This window comes from Hemiscyllium ocellatum, chromosome 12, assembly GCF_020745735.1.
Source record: "Hemiscyllium ocellatum isolate sHemOce1 chromosome 12, sHemOce1.pat.X.cur, whole genome shotgun sequence".
Classification (NCBI taxonomy): Eukaryota; Metazoa; Chordata; class Chondrichthyes; order Orectolobiformes; family Hemiscylliidae; genus Hemiscyllium; species Hemiscyllium ocellatum.
Window position 1 is genome coordinate 8,811,497 of NC_083412.1, and position 26,361 is coordinate 8,837,857.

The 26,361-nt window shown below is 45.1% G+C and overlaps 1 protein-coding gene across 1 annotated transcript in view; it reads right to left on the reverse strand.

The window, feature by feature from the left end:
* ppef1 (protein phosphatase, EF-hand calcium binding domain 1) overlaps nt 1-12,204 on the reverse strand; it is an 83,207-nt gene extending 71,003 nt beyond the window's left edge. The window contains exon 1 of the mRNA XM_060833245.1: nt 12,183-12,204. Coding sequence (XP_060689228.1) covers nt 12,183-12,204 — 22 coding nt within the window. The remainder of the gene's footprint in view (nt 1-12,182) is intronic.
* Between the last annotated feature and the right edge of the window lie 14,157 nt (nt 12,205-26,361).

Here is a 26,361-nt window from a genome sequence, read left to right on the forward strand (position 1 = left end):
GAATGTGTAAACTCCACACAGACAATAACCTGCTTCTCTCCTCCACGGTCAGCGTGGGCAGAAAATGTTTTTCCATTGCACTCCTCAATCATCATGATGCCCAGCTCCCTCTTTCCAGGGCACCTTTCCATGTGGATAGCAGCTGCCCTTTGAGTGAACTATATTGAACCTCTTTACATTTGACCACAGTGGTGAAGCTTGCTGCCCCTTGGAATTCCCAAGAGCATGGACAGCCAACTGCTCCCCATCGTTTCCTCAACCAATGTGGATAAAGCGAGGAGCTAGAGAAAGCACTGCAGATCAAGCAGCATCAGAGGAGAAGGGGAGTCGACGGTTCAGGTCAGAATTTTTCATACATCAACCAATCCCATTCGCCTTGCCAACCAGTCATCAGCATCTTGTTGTGATTGGTTTAAACTTGGCATTCTTGCCTGTATCCTAGTGAGTACAAAATAAAATGTCTCAGCAACATGAATCTCCTTGCAATGAGATTCAGCAAGTTCAACAACTTCAGAAAATTCCTAAATTCCTGCTTTAATCATGATGAAGGGCTTTTGCCCGAAATGTGGATTTCGCTGCTCCTTGGATGCTGCCTGAACTGCTGTGCTCTTCCAGCACCACTAATCCAGAATCTGGTTTCCAGCATCTGCAGTCATTGTTTTTACCTCAACTTCAGAAAATAACCTGTACCTCCTGCCCCAGTAGTTACCTGACACAGGAGCAACGCTTCGAAAGCTTGTCCTTCCAAATAAACCTGTTCGACCATAACCTGGTGTTGTGTGATTTTTAGGTTTGCCTATTTTGTTGGTGATATTTTGGTTTTCCCTTTTTAGCCTTTCCTCCCCTCCCCCATCCCTGCCTCCTTGGCCTTCAAGAACCTATTCCACCTCAAAACCTTCCCCATTCTGACAAAAGGTTAAAGCAATTTGCTATCCTCGTCCCCTCAGGTATTGTGTCTGACCTGCTGAAACTTTCTGACCCTTTTGGCGTTTTACAGATCACACCTAATATTTTCTAATTTAGTTGTTGTATTCTGTTATTTCTCTGGACCTCTTGAATTTCCTTTTGTTTTCCAAGAGAATATGATGAATGGAAACTGAGCCATACGTACCACAGTGTGTTCAGGTTGGGAATAGCAAAGTGTGGCTGTAGTCTAATTTGGTTTTAGTATTACTGAAGATGCCAATTTGCTGAGGGACAGGCATATTTAATTAGCTATTCAGTTGCACTAGGAGTTCCTCAGAGAAAGATGAGCCAGTGCTTTCTCTGACACTTAAGATAGCTGGGTGGTGAAGAGTCAAACTGGAGTCTAGTCTTTCTCTATTTATAAACTCTCAGGATCCAGCACACAGCTCCAAACTCAACAGAGTCTCAGTCTGCTCCCATTCATAGCACCACAAATGAATCTGCCCCAGTGAACAGTCACCACCTGAACACACCGTTTAATACGTAACCTTTACTATGCTTGTTACTTACTTTGGCTGTAAGATTGCGAAAAGCTGCAAGTTAAGGCCAAGCAGCTACGGTTTAGGCAGTTACTCGTTTACATAAGACCCATTTCCAACACAATAGTGTATATGATTAGATTCCCTACAGTGTGGAAACAGGCCCTTCAGCCCAACCAATCCACACTGACCCTCCGAAGAGTAACCCACTCAGACCCATTTCCCTCTGACTAATACACCTAACACAATGGGCAATGTAGCATGGCCAATTCACCTGACCTGCACATCTTTGGACTGTGGGGGGAAACCGGAGCACCCGGAGGAAACCCACGCAGACACGGGGAGAATGTGCAAACTCCACACAGTCACCAGAGACTGGAATTGAATCTGGGACCCTGGTGCTGTGAGGCAGCAGTGCTAACCACTGAGCCACCATGCCGTGGTATAGCAGAGGGAGAAAGAGGTGTTCAATCCTTGGAGCCATTGCTATCCTATTGATATTATCAAACGAAACAACCAGGCCAAGTGTTTGTGACAACACAGCCTCCTTTTCATTAGATCCCGTGGCCAAGCAGCTAGACAGTTTCTGTCAACAAGGCCGGATGGAATTCAGTATCTCCACAGGTCAAAAGCCAGATTGCATATAGAACAATGGGAGACTCATTATGACCAAAAATCCATTAAGAGATACTCAGCCAGAACAACAGGGAGATTGTATATTTTCACAGTTTCAGCCAAACCCCCTTGTACCATGAAGTAATCATATCTTCGAAAGGGATGGGTACACCTAGAAGATCTCATCTAACCTGTGGGTACTGTGGGTCCTGTACTATGCCTAAAGTGAGAGAACATTCCAGAAGGACAGAGAAACAGGGGAATAGAAGGACACCTAGCAGTCATTCCCTCACTGAAGGTTTGGCCAGCGAAGACTCCAGGTGAGACCACCTTTGTACTAAGAAAACCTTAAGTGCCCTGTCAAGAGAGCTCAGTTCAATCAAATTCACCAGCATGGGTAGTGAATGTTTTTCAGGCAGTCAGTCTGCTTTGCAGTAAAGCTAACTGAATCTGTTGTGTAAAGATTGTTTCTTTAACCTGCGAGTGTTTTAATAAAATTAAGCTTGAACCGCAGTCCATTGTTTGTCTCAAACAGTAAGAGCACCTGTATAAATGCATTTTATGAGCAATAAACCTGTTGAAGTGTCTTTATAGAATATTTCGCCGACAACAAACCTTCGGTTCTTTTTCAGTGCTACCACGTGGAATGATTTCTGATTGTTTGAGATTTGTGTGTTCACATATTGTGTCCATTGGCAGCATCCTTATGTTTGAGCTTGAATCCCCGGGTTGGAATCCAGGACTTGATTACTGAAGAAGATTTGTTCATGACATGGACAAATAGGTTGGGTATCCAACTGTAAATGCTTCCAACGCACCAATAGCAGGCAGTAAGAGTCACAGAAATTCCTGGCCCACTATACTTCATCAGATGTGGCACATTATGGTGAGCTATTCCAAGCAGAACTGGACTATTAAAACAGACATGAGCATGTGCTCTGACTGCCTTGTGCACCACAACATTTACAAGTGGAAGGAAGGAGTTTGAGAGGAATTTTGAGGGTGGTGGGGTCTGTAATGCACTCCCTGGAAGAATAGTTGAAGTGGGAAATCTCACAAGTCTGGATGAAAACTGGAAGGGTCATAACATGCAAGGCTAGAGGGTGTAGTGTGGGAAAGTGTGACTAGTGCAGATAGTAATATATTTTTATATAGCAGAGTTGATGCACCACAAGATCTCTTGTGTACTGTATGATTCTACGAACAGACTGGAGCATGTAAGGCAGTGGCTGGTCTGAGCTATCACAATGACGAATGGACTGAGAGTCATTCAGGTCAATAAAACACATGTTACTTCAGAACATGGAATCAGATATTTGTACAACACTTAAGGAGGCCTTCTGATTAACAAAGGAACTCTCAAATTAGTCATATTCTAATCTCACTGTCCTCCAAATAATTTACCTCCATTCCATTTATTCTGGAACTTGTTCCTTTTCACATTCATCCAGATGATTCCAAATCTTAACAGGTCAGTGCATTTCAGACGTCTTTTCTTGAATCTCCCTTGGAATTTTGACCAATTACCTATTTCCTCTGGTTATTAACCTCCAGTCATGAGTTTCTCAAAATCTCCAAAAAAAAATTCATAGGGAGTGGGCATCACTGGCTGGGCCAGCGTTTACTGCCCATCCCGAGCTGCCCTTGAGAAGATGGTAATGAGCTGCCTCCTTGAACCAATGCTGTTCACCTGCTGTGGGTTGATCCATCATGCCCTAAGGGAGGGGAATCCAGGATTTTGACCCAGCGACACTGAAGAAATGGTGATGTATTTCTAAGTCAGCATGGGGAGTGGCTTGGAGGGGCAGTTGCAGTTGATGGTACCCCCATGTATTTGCTGCCCTTGATCTTCTAGGTGGAAGTGGTTGTGGGTTAGGAATGTCTAAGGATTGTTGGTGAATTTCTGCAATTCATCTTGTAAATGGTATACATTGCTGCTACTGAGTATTGGTGGTGCAGGGAGTGGATGTCTGTGGAAGCAGGCCATCTGGCCCATCGTGTCCATACTGACTGAGCATCCCATCCCAACCCACCCCATCCCTCTAACCCTATATTTCCCATGGCTAATTCACCCAGCCTTTACATCCCTGGACACTATAGGTAATTTAGCATGGCTAATCTATGTAACTTGCACACCTTAGAACTGTCGGAGCACCCAGAGGAAACACATGCAGACACAGGGAGAATGTGCAAACACCACACAGTCGCCTGAGGTGGGAGTCGAACCCGAGACCCAGGTGCTGTGAGGCAGCAGGGCTAACCACCAAGTCAAGTGGTACCATTCAAGTTGACAGTTTATCCTGGATGGTGTCAAGCTTCTTGAGTTTTGCTGGAGCTGCTCCTATCCATCTAAGTGGGGAGTATTCCATCACATTCCTGACTTGTGCCTTGTAGTTGATGGACAGGCAATAGGGAATCAGAAGTGAGTTACTTATTGCAGGATTCCAAGCCTTCAATCTGCTCTTGCAATTATAAGGTGTGTTCCATTAAGCTTCTGCTCAATGATAACCCCCAGGATGCTGATAGCAGGAGAATCATTGATGGTCATGGCAATAAATTTCAAGGAGCGATGGTTAGATTCTCTCTTGTTGGAGACAGCCATTTCCTGTCGTTTGTGTGATGCAAATGTTATTTGCTGGACACCAGCCCATACCTGAATCTTGTCCAGGTCTTGAACATGGAATGCTTCAGTGCCTGAGGAATCATGAATAGCACTGAACATTGTGCAAACATTGGTGAACATCCCCACTTTTAACATAATGCTGGAGGGAAGGTCATTGATGAAGCAATTGAATATTGTTGGGCCTAGATAACTACCCCGAGGGACATAGAACATAGAACATAGAACATAGAAGGATACAGCGCAGTACAGGCCCTTCGGCCCTTGATGTTGCGCCGACCGAATCCTACCTAACCTATACTAGCCCAATAACTTCCAAATGCCTATCCAATGCCCGCTTAAATGACCATAAAGAAGGAGAGTTCACCACTGATACGGGCAGGGCATTCCATGAACTCACAACCCGCTGTGTGAAGAATCTACCCCTAACATCTGTCCTATACCTACCACCCCTTAATTTAAAGCTATGTCCCCTAGTAACACCTGACTCCATTAGCGGTAAAAGGTTCTTAGTATCTACCCTATCTAAACCCCTAATCATCTTATACACTTCTATCAGATCGCCCCTAAACCTTCTCTTCTCCAATGAGAACAGCCCCAAGTGCCTCAGCCTTTCCTCATAAGATTTTCCTACCATTCCAGGCAACATCCTGGTAAACCTCCTCTGCACTCGTTCTAAAGCTTCCACATCCTTCCTATAGTATGGCGACCAAAACTGCACACAATACTCCAGATGAGGCCTCACCAGAGTCTTATACAACTGCAACATGACCTCAGGACTCCGGAACTCAATTCCTCTGCCAATAAAGCCCAGTACACCATATGCCTTCCTCACAGCACTATTTACCTGGGTGGCAACTTTCAGAGATCTGTGTACATGGACACCAAGATCCCTCTGCTCATCCACACTACCAAGTAGCCTACCATTAGCCCAATAATCCATCGTCTTGTTATTCCTACCAAAGTGAACGACTTCGCACTTAGCTACATTGAATTCCATTTGCCACATTTCCGCCCAGCTCTGCAACTTATCTATATCCCGCTGTAACCTACCACTTCCTTCCTCACTATCCACAACTCCACCGACTTTTGTGTCATCCGCAAACTTGCTTACCCAGCTTTCAAGTCCTTCCTCTAGATCATTTATAAAGATAACAAAAAGCAATGGTCCCAAAACAGATCCTTGTGGTACACCGCTAGTAACTGCGCTCCAAGATGAACATAATCCATCAACTACTACCCTCTGTCTCCTTCCAGCCAGCCAATTCCTAATCCAAACCTCTAATGTATCCTCAATGCCATACCTCCGAAGTTTTAGCATTAGCCTACCATGGGGAACCTTATCGAACGCCTTACTAAAATCCATATACACAACATCTACTGCTTTACCCTCGTCCACTTCCTTAGTCACCTTCTCAAAGAACTCAATAAGGTTTGTGAGGCACGACCTGCCCTTCACAAAACCATGCTGGCTATCCCTGATCACGTTATTCCTACCCAGATGTTCATAAATCTTATCCCTTACCATTCTCTCTAAGACTTTGCCCACCACTGAAGTCAGACTCACTGGCCTATAGTTACTAGGGCTATCCCTACTCCCTTTCTTGAACAATGGGACCACATTCGCTATCCTCCAGTCCTCTGGTACTATTCCCGTTGACAATGACGACATAAAAATCCAGGCCAATGGCTCTGCTATCTCCTCCCTAGCTTCCCATAGGATCCTGGGGTAAATGCCATCAGGCCCAGGAGACTTATCTATATTCATCCTTTCCAATATTCCCAAAACCTCTTCCCTGCATATTTCCAGGGCATCCATTCTAATTATTTGTGATTCCATATTCACATCAGTAACAGTGTCCTGTTCCTGAGTGAATACTGATGAAAAGTACTGATTTAATGTCTCTCTAATCTCCTCCGCCTCCACACACAACTTCCCACTACTATCCTTGACTGGACCGATACCTACCCTAGTCATCCTTTTATTCTTGACATACCTATAGAAAGCCTTTGGGTTTTCCCTAATCCTACCAGCTAAAGACTTTTCATGTCCCCTTCTCGCTTCTCTTAGCTCCCTCTTTAGCTCCTTCCTGGCTACCTTATAACTCTCAATCGCCCCTACTGAACCTTCACGCCTCATCTTTACATATGCCGCCTTCTTCCCTTTCACAAGGGACTCCAATTCCTTACTAAACCACAGCTGCCTCACAAGGCCCTTTACACCATGCCTGACTGGTACATACCTATCGAGGACACGCAGTAGCTGCTCCTTGAACAATCCCCACATCTCATTAGTGTTCTTCTCTTGAAGCCTGTTTTTCCAATCCACACATCCTAAGTCATGCCTCACTGCATCATAATTTCCCTGCCCCCAGCTATAGCTCTTGCCCTGCGGCGCACGATTATCCCTCTCCATCACTAAAGTAAAAGTCACCGAGTTGTGGTCACTGTCCCCGAAGTGCTCACCTACCTCCAAGTCTAACACCTGGCCTGGTTCATTACCTAGAACCAAATCCAATATAGCCTCCCCTCTTGTTGGCCTGTCGACATATTGTGTCAGGAAACCCTCCTGCACACATTGTACAAACACCGACCCATCTAATGAACTCGAGCTATAGCTCTCCCAGTCAATATCTGGGAAGTTAAAGTCCCCCATAACAACCACCCTGCTACCTTCACTCTTTTCCTGAATCATCCTCGCAATATTATCCTCTACTTCTCTAGGACTATTAGGAGGCCTGTAGAAAACACCTAACAGGGTGACCTCACCTTTCCTATTTCTAACCTCAGCCCAAACTACCTCAGATGGCAAGTCCTCTTCCATCGTCCATTCCACTGCTGTGATACTATCTTTGACAAGTAATGCCACGCCTCCCCCTTTTTTACCCCCATGTCTGATCCTACTAAAACATTTGAACCCTGGAACGTGCAACAGCCATTCTTGTCCCTGTTCTACCCACGTCTCTGTAATGGCCACAACATCGAAGTCCCAGGTACCAACCCACGCTGCAAGTTCACCTACCTTATTCCTTATACTTCTGGCATTGAAGTATACACACTTCAATCCACCCTTCTGGTTACAGGCACCCTCCTTAGAGATCGCTGCATTATTCCTAACCTCCCTACACTCAAGGTCCTGTACCCTAAAGCTACAGTCCTGGTTCCCATGCCCCCGCGGAGTTAGTTTAAACCCTCCCAAAGAGCACTAGCAAACCTCCCCCCAAGGATACTGGTGCCCCTCAGGTTCAGGTGTAGCCCATCCTTTTTATAGAGGTCCCACCTTCCCCAGAAAGGACCCCAGTTGTCCAGAAACCGGAATCCCTCCCTCCTGCACCATCCCTGTAGCCACGCATTTAACTGCTCTCTCTCCCTATTCCTCGACTCTCTATCACGTGGCACGGGTAACAAACCAGAGACTACAACTCTGTTTGTTCTAACTCGGAGCTTCCAACCTAGCTCCCTGAAAGCCTGTCTGACATCCTCACCCTTCTTCCTACCTATATCGTTGGTGCCAACGTGGACCACGATCTGGGGCTGCTCCCCCTCCCCCTTAAGGACCCGGAAAACACGATCAGCGACATCACGTACCCTGCAGAGATGTCCTAGAGCTGAGATGACTGACCCTCTGCAACCACAACCATCTTCCTGTGTGCCAGGTATCACTCCAATCTATGAACAGTATAGAGTCATAGAAATGTACAGCAGGAAACTGACCCTGTGGTCCAACTTGTCCATGCCAACCAGACATCTTAAATTAATCTAGTCCCTTTGGCCAGCATTTGGCCCATATCCCTCTAAGTCCTTCCTATTCATTTATCCAACCAGATGCCTTTTATAGTTATTTGATCAAAATCAGTTATGAATTTGATTGAATTTCTCCGTGAATTATAAAACTATGTTTTGAAAAGCTGCAATGTTTCTAACATAACTTTGCACAACTGGTGATTGAGAATTGAAATATTCTAAGCTGACTGAACAAAAGCCATGGTTGCACCAAATTAGATTCTGGCAATTGTCACAGGCCACAGGCTAACTTCTGTTGCTTATTAATGAGGAGGCGAGTGATGTAGGAGGTTTTCAAAACTGCAGCATGCTTCTGTCTGTACATACCTCTGTCCGTTCTCCTTGACTGGTTTTCCATGACAGCTGATGAGCTACATCCCATCTCTATTGCCTCGGAAATTGAGCTCAGTATCACAGGCACCAATACCCCTTCTCTTGGAAGCTTCCTCTCTGTGGCATTCCTTCCAATCCTGGGACTATCAGGAGTAAATCACCAACCGAAGCAGCATTCTAGAAGAAAAGACGGGGAGAAAAGATGATGTCAAGGTACGAGACAATTCTGCAAGGCTCGCGATCAGACTGCTGAGGGAGTCACAGAACCTGAAACCTGATCTAGGACTTCCAACCAAATTAATTATTACACATGAAGTGCTGGTGGTGTCATATTGCTGTCACATATCTTAGCCACTTGTCACACCTAATAACTGAAGGGTTATTAGGTATGACAAGTGTAACAAAAGGTTCTCTTTTGGCATTTAACAGCAAAACTCCTATCAGTGTGTATGAATCAACCAAGCGGAGATTTCATAGTGGGGGAAGAAGGCATGTCTGGGATGTTCATTCCGAACTTTGTACCGGTAAGAGGCCTTGGCAAAAGCCGTGGTAAACTATCGAAACAGCTGGAGTACACCGTGTAGTTCTGGTCACTTTCACATTAGGAAGGATGTGATTGCACTGGAGGGGATGCAGAGGAGATTTACCAGGATGTTGCCTGGGCTGGAGTGATTCAACGATGAAGAGAGATTAGATAGGCTGTAGTTGTTTTCTTTAGAGCTAGTCTATTTACTTTATCCATGCCCCCCGTGATTTTATAAACCTCTATAAGGTCACCCTGCAGCCTCCAATGCTCCAGGGAAAACAGTCCCAGCCTATAGCTCAAACCCTCCAACTCTGGCAACATCCTTGTAAATCTTTTCTGAACCCTTTCAAGTTTCACAACATTCTTCCTATAACAGGGAGACCAGAATTACATGCAATACTCCAAATGTGGCCTAACCAATGAGTTGTACATCTGCAACGTAATCTCCCAACTCCTATACTGAATGCTAAGACTAGTAAAGGAAAGCATACCAAATGCCTTTTTCACTACCCTATCTACCTGCAACTCCACTTTCAAGGAGTAACAAACCACTGCACCCCAATGTCTCTTTGTTCAGCAGCATTCCCCAGGATCTTACCCTTGTGTGTATAAGTCCTGCTCTAATTTGCCTTTCTAAAACGCATTACCTCACATTTATCTAAGTTAAACTAAATCTACCACTCCTTGGCCCATCTGACCAAAATCCCATTGTACATTGAGGCAACCCTCTTCGCTGTCCACTACATCTCCAATTTTGGTGTCATCTGCAAACTTACTAACTATACCTCCTATGTTCACATCCAGATCATTTATATAAATGACAAAAATTAGTGGACCCAGCACCGATCCTTGTGGCACCCCATTGGTCACAGGCCTCCAGTCTGAAAAACAACCCACCACCACCACCTTGTCTTCTACTTTGAACCAATTCTGTATCAAAATGGCTAGTTCTCCCTGTATTCCATGAGATCTAACCTTGCTAATCAGTCTCCCATGAGGAACCTTGTTGAATGCTTTACTGAAGTCCATATAGATCACGTTCACCACTTTACCCTCATCAGTCCTCTTTGCTACTTCTTCAAAAAACTCAATCAAGTTTGTGAGACATGGTTTCCCATGCACAAAGCCATGTTGACTATCCCGAATCAGCCTTTGCCTTTCCAAGTATATCCTGTCCCTCAGGATTCCCTCCAACAACCTGGCCACTTCTAATGTCAGGCTCACCGGTCTATTGTTATCTGGCTTTTTCTTACCATGTGTCTTAAATAGTGGCACCACGTCTTCCGGCACCTCACCAGTGCCTATCGATGATACAAATATCTCAGCAAGAAGCCACTTCTCTAGCTTCCCACAGAGTTCTAAGGTTCACCTGATCAGGTCCTGGGGATTTCTCCACCTTTATGCATTTTAAGACATCCAGCAACTCCTCCTCTGCAAAGTGGGCATTTTTCAAGATGTCACCATTTATATCCCTACAGTCTATATCTTCCATGTCCTTCTCCACAGTAAACACTGATGCAAAATACTCATTTAATATCTCCCCCATCTCCTGTGGTTCAGCAGCAGCAGTGTGTACTATCTACAAGATAGCTTCTTCAATTACGTTTTCCAAACCTGTGACATATTCCATCTAGAAAAACAAAGACATCAGATAAGTGGGAACATGACAGCATGACATTGAGGTCTCATGCTGGTGTACGCATCACTGCACTAAGCATTTCCTCATTTATATCTTGGGTAGAATCTTGCCTGTTGTGTGGAAGATGGGAGTTCAATTCCCTGGTGGGGTGTAGCTGATATCTCTAAGATGGGTTGCGTGCAAGTTAGGATATGCCTTTTAGGGGTCTCTTGTGATAGTGACAGTAGTAGTGTCCCTACCTGTGAGCCAGGAGGCCTGCATTCACATCCTACTTGCTCCAGATATGCATAATGTCATCTCCAATTGGAGAATATCTGTGCACATTATTGAAAGAGGCCATTTAGCCCATATGTCCACAACAACCTTCTGAAGCGCATCCCACACAATCCCTATACCCCCATGTTTCCCATGAATAATCCACCTAGCCCGCACATGCCTGCATACTACAGGGCAATATAACATGGCCAATCCAGCTAATATGCACATCTTTGAACAGTGGAAGGAAGCCAGAGCACCCCGAGGGGACCCACACAGACACAGAGAGAGCATTCAAACTCCACAAAGACAGTCACCCGAGGATGGAATCGAACCTGACTCCCAGGCGCTCTGAGGTAGCAGCACTCACCACTGAGCCGCCATGCCACCCAAGATGTAAAACTTACCACTGAAGCCTTAGAAAGTTCTTCCAAGGAGCAGTTCTTACTCATTCACAAATAAGGGCAAAACACTGCAGATGCTGGAAATCTGAAACAAATGCAGGGAGCACTGGAGAAACTCAGCAGGTCTGGCATGATCTGTGAAAGAGAAACAGAGTTAATCTTTAAAGTCCAGTATGACTCTTCAGCACAATTCTCAAAACATTAACTCTGTTTCTCTTCGGCTTAGATATCGCCAGGCCTGTTGGGTTTCTCCAATGTTCTCTGTGTTTGGTCCTTTATCTCCTTGGCCAGATGACATCAACTAACTTTTTACAGGATGACAGCAATGACCAGAAGTCAGTTGAATCCTCACTGAATGCCACACAATTGCCTCACATGCTTTCTGGAAACTCGGTGTACACATCCACAACAGTACTTCCTGCATTAACTCTCCTCATTACCTGGGAGAGTCAGGGGTGACTTAATTAAAATGTTGTTTTTTCTCTGTTTTCAGCAGCAGGAAGAGCAGGAGCTTGGACCAGGGGCCTGTGGGGAAAGGTGATTTAAATCTTCAAAACCTTACCTCGAGCGTCGGAGCCCTCCATTTCTGTTTTCAGCAGCAGGAAGAATGCAAGGGTGGGCCAGAGGCCTGTTGGGAAAGATGAGTCACTGATTTAAAACTTTAAGCAGCACCTTGGAGAGCAGAGGATTCTGGGAAAGGAGGGACTTGTTTTTCCTTCGGCTATATAGGTGAGTGTTTTCTAAACCCAACCCATCTAGGGCCTCCCACCCAACCACCTCCTCTAACCTTGGACACCAGGGACACATCAGGTAAGCTTCTCTCCTTTTTTACTTTGTGATAGGGGACTAGCAAGGGATGGCTGTGAAGGGAGAGGGACGCTATTAGTGTCCCATCCAAGTACATCTGCAGGAAGTACACTCAACTCTCCCTCCTCCAAGGCCACATTAGGGAACTGGAGCTGGAGCTGGAGCTGGATGGACTTCGGATCATTCGGGATGCAGAGGCTGTTGTAGTTAAGAGTTACAGGGAAGCAGTTACTCCTAGGCTCAAAGAAAACTGGGTGACTGTTAGAAGGGGGACAAAAAGTGGTCGTTCCCCTGAAAAACATGTATACCGTTTTGGATACTGTTGAGGGGAACGACTTACCAGGGGCAAGCAGTGGGGCCCAGGTCTCTGACACAGAGCCTGTCCCTGTTGCACAGGAGGGAAGGGGGGAAAGGAGGACAGTGTTAGTCATTGAAGACTCAATAGTTAGAGGCTCAGATAGAAGGTTTGTAGGGAACGAATGAGACTCACAGTTGGTGTGTTGCCTCCCAAGTGCCAGGGTCCGTGATGTCTCGGATCATATCTTTGGGGTCCTGAAGGGAGAGGGTGACCAGCCTCAAGTCGTGGTCCATGTAGGTACCAACAACATAGGTAGAAAGAGGGATAGGGATGTAAGGCAGGATTTCAGGGAGCTGGGGTGGAAGCTGAGAGCTAGAACAAACAGAGTTGTCATCTCTGGATTATTACCCATGCCACATGATAGATACCTGGGACTTCAATGTTGTGGTCATTTCAGAGACATGGATAGAGCAAGGTCAGGAATAAATGTTGCAGGTTCCAGGGTTTAGATCTTTCATTAAGATCAGGGAAGGCGGTAAAAGAGGGAGAGGTGTGGCCTTGTTAGTCAAGGACAGTATAACGGTGGCTGAGAGACCTCTTGATGAGGACTCATCTGCTGAAGTATGGGCTGAGGTTAGAAAGAGGAAAGGAGAAGTCATACAGCTGGGAGTTTTTTATAGGCTTCTGCAGAGTTCCAGGGATGTGGAGAGGATCGGTAAAATGGTTCTGGATAGGAGTGAAAGGAACAGGGTGGCCATTATGGGGGACTTTAACTTCCCCAACATTGACTGGTAATGCTCTAGTACGTTGGATGGATCAGTTTTTGCCCAATGTGTACAAGAGGCCTTCCTGACACATTGTGTCGAAGGGCCAATAAAAGGGGAGCTTTTATCTGGTGATAAAAGCTGGATGAATCTGGTGCTTAGTAATGAACCAGGCCAAGTGTTTGATTTAGTGACTGGGGAGCACTTTCGAGAGAGTGACCATAATTTGGTTACGTTTAGCTTAGCACTGGAAAGGAATAGGTACATGCCACAGGGCAATAGGTTGTAGATGGGGGAAGGGGAATAATAATGCGTTTAGGCAAGACTTAGGATGCATAGAATGGGGTAGCAACATGCAGTGGATGGAGACAATTGAAATGTGGAGCTAGTTTAAGGAACATGTATTGCGAGTCCTTGATAGGTACATCCCTGTCAGGCAGGGGGGAAGTGATAAAGGGAACTGTGGTTTACTAAAGAAATTGCATCTCTTGTTAAGTGGAAGAGGGAGGCCAATGTGATGTTGAGGCGAGATGGTTCAGATGAGGCGATGGAGAGTTACAGATTAGCAAGGAAGGATGTAAATAGAGAGTTAGGAAGAGCAAGGAGAGGACATGAGTAGTCTTTAGCAGGTAGAATAAAGGAGAACCCTAAAGCTTTCTCTGGGCATGTGAAGAATAAAAGGATGACTAGGGTAGGAATACGGCCTGTCAAAGACAGAAGTGGGAAGTTGTGTGTGGACCCTGTGGCGATCGGAGAGATGCTAAACGAACATTTCTCATTGTTTTCACTCAGAAAAAAGAGAATATTGTAGAGGAGAAGACTGAGGTACAGGCTATTAGACTAGAAAGAATTGAGGTTAGTGAGGAGGAGGTGTTATCAATTCTAGAAGGTGTGAAAGTAGACAAAACCCCTGGGCCAAATTGGATTTTTCTGAGAATTCTCTGAAAAGCTAGGGAGGGGATGGTGGAGCCTTTTGGCCTTGATCTTTAAGTCATCATTGTCTACAGGTTTCAAATGTTGTGCCCTTGTTCAAGAGGGATGTGCAGAGGGATCTTGGTGTCCATGTACATAGATCCCCGAAAGTTGCCACCTAGGAGGATTGGAGGATTTCAAATGTTGTGCCCTTGTTCAAGAAGGGCAGCAGAGATGACCAGGTAATTATTGACCAGTGAGCCTTACTTCTGGTAGGAAAGGTTTTGGAAAGGATTTTAAGAGATAGGATTTATAATCATCTAGCAAGCAACAATTTGATTTCAGAGAGTCAACATGGTTTCATCAAGGGCAGGTTGTGTCTCACAAACCTCATTGAGTATTTTGAGAAGGTGACCAAGCATGTGGGTGAGGTAGGGCAGTTGACCTGGTATACATGAACTTCAGTAAAGCCTTTGATAAGGTTCCACATGGTAGGCTGTTGGAGAAAATGCAGAGGCATGGGATTGAGGGTGATTTAGCAGCTTGGATTAGAAACTGGCTTTCTGTAAGAAGGCAGCGAGTAGTGGTTGATGGAAAATATCTAGCCTGAAGTCTGGTTACTAGTGATGTGCCATAAAGATCTGCTTTAGGACCACTGCTGTTTGTCATTTTTATAAATGACATACACGCAGCCATAGGTGGATGGGTCAGTAAGTTTGCAGATGACACTAAAGTCGGAGTAGTGGACAGTGTGGAAGAATGTTGTAGGTTGCAGGGGAACTTGGAAAAACTGCAGAATTGGGTTGAGAAGTGGCAAATGGAGTTTAATGCAGATAAACGTGAGGTGATTCACTTTGGGAAGAATAACAGGAAGGCAGAATACTGGGTCAATGGAAAGATTCTTGGTAGGGTGGATGTGCAGAGGGATCTTGGTGTCCATGTACATAGATCCCCGAAAGTTGCCACCCAGGATGGTAGTGCTGTTAAGAAGGCATACGGTGTGATAGGTTTTATTGATAGAGGGATTGAGTTCTGGAGCCATGATGTCATGCTGTAACCATACAAAATGCTGGTGCGGCCGCACTTGGAATATTGTGTACAGTTCTGAATGCCCCATTACAGGAAGGATGTGGAAGCATTGGAAAAGGTGCAGAGGAGATTTACCAGGATGTTGCCTGGTCTGGAGGGAAGATCTTATGAAGAAAGGCTGAGGAACTTGAGTCTGTTCTCATTGGAGAGAAGACAGCTAAGAGGGGATTTGGTAGAGACATACAAGATGATCAGAGGATTAGATAGGGTAGACAGTGAAAATCTTTCTCCTAAGATGATGACATCTGCTTGTACGAGGGGGCTTGGCTGCAAATTGAGGGGTGATAGATTTAAGACAGATGTCGGAGGCAGGTTCTTTACTCAGTGAGTGGCAAGGGCGTGGAATGTCCTGCCTGCCAAAGTAGTTAACTCAGCCACATTAGGGACATTTAAAAGTCCTTGGATAAGCATATGGATAATGATGGGAGAGTGTAAGGGAATGGGCTTAGATTAGTTCACAGATTGACGCAACATCGAGGGCCAAAGGGCCTGTTCTGCGCTGTATTGTTCGATGCTCTATGTTCTATATTCTATGCAATCAGTTGAATGCCACAATTGCTCTGTTTATGTGAATTCAGGTTGAATGAGGTAACATTCAGAACACTGATCTCAATGGCGGTGGGGTAACAGATCTAAAAAATGATAAGGAGGTTCTGTCGTTAAGTTGGGCCACTTTTGGTCACTCCTTCATGGTTCCCAACTGCTCTCAGAGTCAAAATATTGTTTCCCTACCTACTCTAACCTGTTGCACTTAACCAAATCTGCCTCAGGGAACACACTAATGTGGAGGTTTGAAGTTGTGAACTGTGTCAAGAGAAGTCGGCTTGTTTTTTTTTCTTTCAATCAGGTACCAACAGCTGAGGCAACAAGAACCACATCTCTTCCCCCTACATGAATGTAGAGACCTTATTGTAAACCTGTGGGCTATAGATGATTCATTAGCATCAGTCCTCATTCTGTAATATAACCTCAGAAATCAGAATTGTCATCACACAGACAACAAAGCAAGCATCATACTATATCCCTGTCAGAATTGATCCAACCAGTTAATCAAATGGGGCAACTTGTCATCACTTTAACCTTGGCCCGTGCTGGTGAATGGCCTGTGATTCATTTTAACACAGATCATAAAAACAGGCTGATACATAGAACACATTCTGATCTCTGTTTCATGCATATTAATCAATCATTCTCAATTCATTGCAATAAATAAATAATGAAGCTTAGGTAGCACAAATAGAATTAGGCGATAAAGAATAAAGCTTTTGTAATCCTCTGTGAACATCTATATCAAAAGCTCTCCCTGTAGGCTAATCGAAGAACTGGAGTCTGAAACAAACACAGAAGAACGCTGGAGAAATTCAGCAGGTCTGACAGCATCTAAGGAGAGATAGAAATAAAGTTAATGTTTTGAGTCCACCGTGATTCTCCCTCAGACCTGGGAGGAGTGGTGGGAATTTGGTACGTTTTATGCTGTTAAGAACATAGAGGAGGGGCAAAGTGTTCTGGAGCAGACCAGACCCCCTCAAAATATATTAAGAAGATAGTCTAGATCCTTACATTTTCTTATTTTAAAGGTACGTGTAAGGTGTTGCTTTCCAGATGCAATTTGACTGGATTTGAAGCAAAACATACTTTATTCGTACATTATAGTTAAAATGCAACTGAAGTAAAAATAAAGAAAAGAATTGGCTTAGCTGCAACTCATTTGGAAAAATTAACAGAATAATAGATACAGTAACCAATACTAATTAACCCTGCCGTACAAGTCTCTAAGTCTAAACTCAGCAGGTCTGGCAGCATCTGTGGACAAAGCAGACTTAACGTTTCGGGTCCAGGGACCAATCTTCTGTGTTATTTTATTTTGCAGATTATTAGTTCAGTAACATAACCACTGTTTCACCAGCCCTCCTTTCCATGCTGAGTGTATGGGCCTATCGAATTAGCAATAGCAGAGAATAATGACAATTGACTCATGGGGAAAGGAGGCACTTGTCTTAACAACAACGTGGGTGATTTACTGCAATGATAGCAATAAGTACGTGTTACATAGACATAATTACAAAGAGATGGCATGTATGGCTCCATGTTAGACTGTGTGATTCTCCACACTGTGCAACATCATTGGACTGGGTGGAAATTAATATCGCTTTAACATTAATCTTTTCAGAGACATTCTTACCCCCTCCTCTATCCCATGGTCGCTCAGATCCATGCCACCCTCTGCTACCTGTACTCAGTGCGACAGTGCATCCCAATTGCCCGTTTTCCCGGTGCTGAATCCCCATGAATTTGAGAAACCATGTTCCTGAGTTAGGGTTTTGCTGCACTGTCAGTGTGGTGCCCTCCAGGCTGATCTTCCTGATGTTTGGCCTAGACTTTTAATGACAGCCTTGCAGCCTCCAACACTGTAATGCCATCCTGAAATCCTTAACCCCACCACACACCTTCACAAACCTCCTCAACCTCTCATCTGGCCACCTCCTTATTCAGCCGCTGTAACAGGAGGTGAATGTTTATTGTGTTTTCAAACCATTCAGCGCAGTCAGAACCATTCAGCCCCTTTGAGCCTGGGCTGGCCCTTTGCAAGAGCTGCTCCATTTGCCTGATCTCCCCTGCACCCATGAAATTAAAGTACAAAGTACAAATCACTTTTTAAAAACTCAATTCTCACCACTTGGCAGGACGTGAAATTAATTGTCCATTCTGTTTCATTACACACTGGAACCTCAACACATCACAGAAAACTGAACAAACACATCCAGGGGGCTGGAGAATGGGTATTTGTTGTAGAGCCATACAGCTCAGAAGCAGATCCATCAGTCCAACCAGTCCATGCTGAACATAATCCCAAACTAAACTAGTCCCACCTGCCTGCTCCTGGCCCATATCCCTCCAAACCTTTCCTGTCCATGTACTTATCTAAGTGTCTTTTAAATGTTGTAACTGTGCCTGCATCCACCACTTCCTCAGGAAGTTGCTTCCACATGCAAACCACTCTCCATAAAGAATTTGCCATCATGTGTTTTTATTTAAATTTCTCTCCTCTCACCTTATGTGCCCCTTCGTCTCGAAATCTCCCACCCTAGGGAAAAGATACCTACCATTCACTCTCCAACACCTATACTCGAGTGAAAAAAAAGTCCCAGCCTACCCAGCCTCTGCTCACAACTCAAACCTTCCGTACCCGGCAGCATCCTGCTAAATCTCTTCTGATCCCTCTCCAGCTTAACGATATCCTCCTCAGCTCAGCTTAAGCCCCTGTGAACACCCCATGCTGTTCATTGCCTGACTGCCGGTGTACACAGCCTGATCGGGGGCCTCTGAATCTCATCGAGCCTGTTGCAAAAGAGTCTGTTCCTACCTCGGACAACCTTCAAAACCTCGGTGTTTGCAGACACGTCCTGAACCACAGCTGCTCACCCTCCAAAACTAACAAAGCCATCATCAAGCTGCAGCAAATTTCAGAGAGGGTGGTCTCTGTATGACAGTTCACCAGTTGCTGTCCTCCACTCTGTTTTCAGCAGTGCTGTGTGCAGGCTGGACTGATCAGTCAGCTTTACACATGCACCTTACATAAGCAGCTGGTAACAGCAGCAAGCAAGGCAAGGCTGCCCTGGTTACTTTGAAATAAAATCTTATTGGCAAGGATTTGACAGCTAACCAGCTCTGACTGTGCCAGCGCTCGGTCTTCCTTGCTGATTAGTCAGGCTCCAATGTGTGCACAGCAAGATCCCACATACACCAGCGTGTTGGTGAGCGGGCAGTCAGCTTTCCGGTGATGTCAGTATGGTTGAATGATTAAGACCTGTCTGAAAGAAGCCCAAGTATTTTCCACATGGCCAAACACACCACAGTGCAAGGAGTGCAAGCTTTTTCTCACAGAGGGTGGTGCGTGTATGGAATGAGCTGCCAGAGGAAGTGGTGGAGGCTAGTACAATGACAGCATTTAGAGATATACAGCACGGAAGCAGACACTTCGGTCCAACTCGGCCATACCGACCAGATATCCGAACCTAATCTAGTCCCATTTGCCAGCACCTGGCCCATATCCCTTTCAGGAGGAAGTGATCTCTCAGCCCCCTTGGCCTACAAGCCTCATTCCTGATGAAAGGCTTGTGCTGAAACATCGATTCTCCTACTCCTCAGATGCAGCTTGACCTGCTGTGCTTTTTCAGCACCACACTCTCGATTCTCATATCCCTCCAAACCCTTCCTATTCATATACCCATCCAGAGGCATTTTAAATATTGTAATTGTACCAGTCTCCACCACTTCCTCCGGCAGTTCATTCCATACAGGTACCACCCTCTGCATGAAAACGTTGCCCCTTAGGTCTCTTTTATATCTTTCCCCTCTCACCCTAAACCTATGCCCTCTAGTTTTGGATTCCCCCACCCCAGAGAAAATACCTTGTCTATTACCCTATCCAAGCCCCTCAAGGTTTATAAAACCTCTATAATGTCACCCCTCAGCCTCCGACGCTCAAGGGAAAACAGCCCCAGCCTGTTCAGCCTCTCCATATAGCTCAAATCCTCCAACTCTGGAAACATCCTTGTAAATCTTTTCTGAACCCTTCCAAGTTTCACAACATCAATCCAATAGGAAGGAGACCAGAATTGCACACAATATTCCAAAAGTGGCCTAACCAATGTCTTCTACAGCTGCAACATGACCTTCCAATTCCTGTACTCAATACTCTGACCAATAAAGGAAAGCATACCAAACACCTTTTTCACTATCCTATCCACCTGCGACTCCACTTTCAAGGAGCTATGAACCTGCGCACCAAGGTGTCTTTGTTCAGCAACACTTCCTAGGACCTTACCATTAGGTATGAAAGTCCTGCCCTGAATACCTTTCCAAAATGCAGCACCTCACATTTGTCTAAATTAAACTCCATCTGCCACTCCTCAGCCCATTGGCTCATCTGATCAAGATTAGAATTAGAATCCTGACAGTGTGGAAATAGGCCCTTTGACCCAACAAGTCTACACCTACCATCAGAAGAATATCCCATTCAGACCTAATTTCCATTATTCCACATTTACCCCTAACTAATGCACGTAACCTACACATTCCTGAACGCTACGGGCAATTTAGTATGGCCAAATAACCTGACCCACACATCTTTGGATTGTGGGAGGAAACTGGAGCATCCGGAGGAAACCCACACAGACACAGGGAGAATGTGCAAACTCCATACAGACAGTCGCCTGAGGTGGGAATTGAACTGGTTTCCTGGCGCTGTGAGGCAGCAGTGCTAACCACTGAGCGACCATGCCATGAAAGCATGTCAGCTTTCCCCTCACTGCAAACCAAACTCAAGCCCCAGGTGGGATTTCAACCCACAATATCTTATTGTAATCTGAGATAACCTTTTTCCCTGTTCACTAAAACCTCCAATTTTGGTGTCATCTACAAACTTACTCTCATGCTCACATCCAAACCATTTATATAAATGATGAAAAGTAGTGGACCCAGCATCAATCCTTGCTGCATTTCACTGGTCATAGGCTTCCAGTCTGAAAAGCAACCCTTCACCATTACCCTCTGTCTTCTACCTTCAAGCCAGTTCTGTATCCAAATATAGTTTGCCCTGTATTCCATGTGATATAACCTTTCTAACGAGTCTACCATGGGGAACCTTGTCGAATGCCTTACGGAAGTCCATAAAGATCACGTCCACTGCTCTGCCCTCATCAATCCTCTTCATTACTTCTTCAAAAATCTCAATCAAGTTTGTGAGACAGGATTTTCCACTCACAAAGCCATGTTGACGATCCCTAATCAGTCCTTGCCTTTCCAAATACATGTACATCCTGTCCCTCAGGATTCCCTCCAAGAATTTAAAAAGCATCTAATGGATATATGAATAGGAAGAGTTTAGAGGGATATGGGTTAAGTGCTGTCAAATGAGACAAGCTTAATTTAGGATATCTGGTCGGCATGGACCAGTTGGACTGGTACATCTGTTTCCATACTGTGCAGTTCTATGACTCTATGAATAGGAGAAGGGGTGAGAGGAAAAGGGAGAGTGGGAGTAACAGAAAGAGGGGTGGGGGGGGTAAGAGAAGGAGGGAGGGAGGGAGTCAAGGAGGGAGAAGAGTAACAGAATGAAGAGCTGGAGGAAGAGAACGGATGTGGATGGAGGAAGAGAAGGAGAAGGGGAGTAAAAGAAAGGGGGAAGTTTGAGAGAAACATAGAAATATAGGAGCAACAGCAGGCCATGGCTCCATTTACAATCATTGTTCGCCATTGGTCGTCCGTGACTGTGTAAGGAGACGTTGCAAAGCAAAAATATAGTGGAGGTTGTCAGTCTGAAATAAAGACTGAAAATGCTGGAGAAACTCAGCAGGCCAGGCAGCATCGATGAAGGGAGAAACAGACCTGGTGGAGATTTCTGGGCTGACCTGGAAAATCAGACAGGGCAAGTGGCAAAGGGTCAGTTTCCCGAAGGTGAGTAACATGTTGTTAATAATTCTCATAACTTTGCAGATGGGTCAGAACTCCTGCCCATCACTGATGGGAGGCTGTTGGGTGAGTTTATGTGTTATACACAGTCCCTGCCCACAACAATTACATCCACAGCCACCATCCCGTTCAGCAATGAATTGTGTTCACTGGGCTGACTGTGCGGGCATCTTACCTTCCTCAAAACTCTCGTGATCACAAACCTCTGCCCTGACTTGGCTGCTTCATAACTAAGCTGATTCCTTGTGAAAGCACTTTCAGTGAAGCCTCACCTTGTCAATCTGCTCAAGAGACTCCTTGCAGTCATACGCGGTCTGGCTTGTGGTTGTTCAGTATGTACACTCTTTCAGGATAAAGACCGCCCCAGCCCAAGAGATGCATCACATCGACTAATCTGACTGAGAGAGGCACATGGAGGGGTAAGGTGGATTCAACTCAAAAGGCCATCCTTTACAGTCTGTCCTTGTCTTAGTGGAGCTTTTTGGTGAGAAGCTATCAGATATTCCTTGTTGTGATGAAAAGTCAGTCACCCAGAGGTGAGTGTTGTATGTTTACGTACTTTTATGTTTACATACTGACCATGGTGGGGGTGTGAGAGCTAGGAGCACTATACTGACAGTGCTACATTTGTAGCTGTTCTCAAGTGACAGACAGTGGCTACCCATGAAGCATGTCATGGAGATTCCAGGCACACAATACCATGCTAAATCACACTGTCTGGGGCATGGAGTAAACAGAGGTCCATACCCTGTGGGAATACTGCAATCATAGAGTACGGAAACAGACCCTTCTGTTCAACCAGTCCCAACCAACCATAATCCCAAACTAAACTAATCCCACATGACTGCACTTGGCCCATATCACTCCAAAGATTTTTTTCATTCATGCACTTATCTAAATGCATTTTAAACATTTATGTGTCTGCATCCCTCACGTTTTCTGGAAGTTCATTCCACACACACTGTATAAAAAAGTTGCCCCTCATGTTTATTTTTAAATTTTTATCTCCTCTCACCTGAAAAAATATACCTCCCCAAGTCTTGAAATCTCCCACCCCAGAAAAAAGTCACCTGCCATTCACCTTATCTATACCCCTCATGAAACCTCTAGAAGATCACATCTTAACCTCTTACTCTCCACTGAGAAAGGTCCCAGCCAACCCAGCCTCTCCTTATAACTCAAACCCTCCATTCTTAGCGATATCCTGGTAAATCTCTTCTGGACCCTCTCCAGCTGAATAATAGGGTGACAGGAGCTGGACACAGTTCTCCAGAAGTGAGTACTCACCAACATCCTGTACAGCCTGGTACAGGAGCTGGTCATCTCACAATCCCCTGTGTCCAAGCTGCCTTCACTTGTTGGGGTGGTCTCTTGTTATCATCCACAGGGAAAAGAACTTCCCTTCTCCCCGGACCATCTTTCGGATGAAGTTAAAAATTGCGCAACACCAGGTTATAGCCCAACAGGTTTATTTGTAAATACTAGCTTTCAGAGTGCTTCCAAATAAACCTGTTGGACTATAGCCCGGTGTTGTGTGATTTTTAACTTTGTCCACTCCAGCACCTCTATATTATCTTTCGGGTGACTTCTAGATGAGGTGGCACTAATACGGGTTACTTTGCCATGCCTTTGCCATCTCCTTGGTGTGGGTGGTGAGTGATGAGCAGAGGTTAGACGTGCTCCGGGATTCCAGGGAGTGAATATTTCCTGGGTGCATTTAGAATATTGGAGCCTGGAAGGTCCTAGAGTAGGGGGGCTGACTTACTGCCTGTAAAAATCAACGCTTTACCCATTCATTATCATGTCATGAGCTGAGCAAAATAAACGTGGATGAACTGACCCATCTCTGAGGAGAGATCTCTTTCACTTTGACACAGGCTTCCACAGAAGAGAAAGCTTCACACAATGTAACAACATTTCATGGGCATTTGATTAGAGTTGTCAAAGCAGCCAGCGGAATGGAAATGATCAAATTTCTTTTGGAATTTGGTCCGATCCTTCATCATGATTAAAATTAAAATGGGAGAAATCTCCAGGAAGCAGGATAATAAAGAGATGGAGACAAGAATGGTTCCCTTACAATGGAGAATGCAACTCAACATGGCTGATGTCAAGCCGGTTGCTGTGGCAACAGCATGCAAGTTTAAATCAAATGCGAGCCGGCTTTTATTGAAAGCAATTTGGATCTGGTACCATTTCAATAGGAAGGCAGTTGGAGCTAGGTTTGTTGACAGTTTGCGAATGCAGCTGGAAGCAAAGCACTTTGAAGTATCCCAGCGCCCAATGTTACAAAGCAAATTCATGAATAAATGCGGTAAAACATCAAGCAGAATATGAAGAAGCCTGTGTTTAATTACACCAACCTATAATCGAAGCAACAAAACTGCTTCAAACCAGGAAATCAAGTCAATCACACAAGACAAAGTAAATGCAGTGTTTTTATTGAGATGGGAGGAAATTAGAAAGCATAGTTTGCATGTGCCACTACTCCACAGTGGTTCAGCACTTGCACCACCTCAACCCTGACTAGCACTACCTCAATCCTGACTAGCACTAGATTAGATTAGATTCCCTACAGTGTGGAAACAGGCCCTTCGGCCCAACCAGCCCACACCGACCCTCCGATGAGTAACCCACCCAGTCGCATTTCCCTCTGACTAATGCACCTAACACTATGGGCAACTTTACATGGCCAATTCACCTGGCCTGCACATCTTTGGACTGTGGGAGGAAACTGGAGACCCGGAGAAAACCCACGCAGACACAGGGAGAATGTGCAAACTCCACACAGACAGTCGCCCAAGGCTGGAATTGAACCTGGCAACCTGGTGCTGTGAGGCAGCAGTGCTAACCACTGAGCCACCATGCCACCCTAAATCTTCACTACCACTGCCTCAATCCCGACTAGCACTACCTCAACCCTGACTAGCGCTACGTCAATCTTCACTAGCACTACTCAATCTACACTAGCACTATCTCAACCTTGACTAGCACTACCTCAATCTTCACTAGCACTATCTTAATCTTCTCTAGCACTACCTTAATCCTGACTGGCACTACCTCAATCCTGATTAGCACTACCTCAACCCCGACTAGCACTACCTCAATCTTCACGAGCACTACCTCAATCCTCACTAAATGGAGAGGAATTTGTTAAGTGTGTACAAGAAAATTTCTGATGCAGTATGTGGATGTAGAGAAGGTGCAAAATTTGACCTACTTTTTTAGATTAGATTAGATTACAGGCCCTTCGGCCCAACAAGTCCACACCGACCCGCCAAAGCACAATTCACCCATACCCCTAACCTAACACTACGGGCAATTTAGCATGGCCAATTCACCTGACCCGCACATCTTTGGACTGTGGGAGGAAACCGGAGCACCCGGAGGAAACCCACGCAGACACGGGGAGAATGTGCAAACTCCACACAGTCAGCCGCCTGAGGCGGGAATTGAACCCAGGTCCCTGGCGCTGTGAGGCAGCAGTGCTAACCACTGTGCCACCGTGCCGCCCAAAGCCCACCGTACTCTTGGGAAATAAGTCAGGACAGGTGACTGAGGTGTCAGTGGGGGAGCACTTTGGGGCCAACAACCATAATTCTGTTAATTTTAAAATAGTGATGGCAAAGGGTAGACCAGATCTAAAAGTTGAAGTTCTAAATTGGAGAAAGGCCAATTTTGACGGTTTTAGGTAAGAACTTTCGAAAGCTGACCGGGGGCAGATGTTCGCCGGTAAAGGGACAACTGGAAAATGGGAAGCCTTCATAAATGAGATAATGAGAATCCAGAGAAAGTATGTTCCTGTTAGGGTGAAAGGAAAGACCGGTAGGTAGAGGGAATGCTGGATGACTAAAGAAATTGAGGGTTGATTAAGAAAAAGAAGGAAGCATATGTCAGGAATAGACAGGATAGATCAAGTGAATCCTTAGAAGAGTATAAAGGAATAGGAGTATACTTAAGAGGGAATCAGGAAGGCAAAAAGGGGACATGAGATAGCTTTGGCAAATAGAGTTAAGGAGAATCCAAAGGGGTTTTACAATTATATTAAGGGCAAAAGGGTAACTAGGGAGAGAATAGGGCCCCTCAAAGATCAGCAAGGCGGCCTTTGTGTGGAGCCGCAGAAAACGGGGCAGATACTGAGTATTTACTGTGGAAAAGGACATGAAAATATAGAATGTTGGGAAATAAATGGTGATATCTTGAAAAATGTCCATATTACAGAGGAAGAAGTGCTGGATGTCTTGAAGTGCATAAAGGTGAATATATCCCCAAGACCTGATCAGGCATACCCCAGAACTCTGTGGGAAGCTAGAGAAGTGATTGCTGGGCCTCTTTTTGATGTATTTTTATCATCGATAGTCACAGGTGAGGTGCTGGAAAACTGGAAGTTGGCTAAC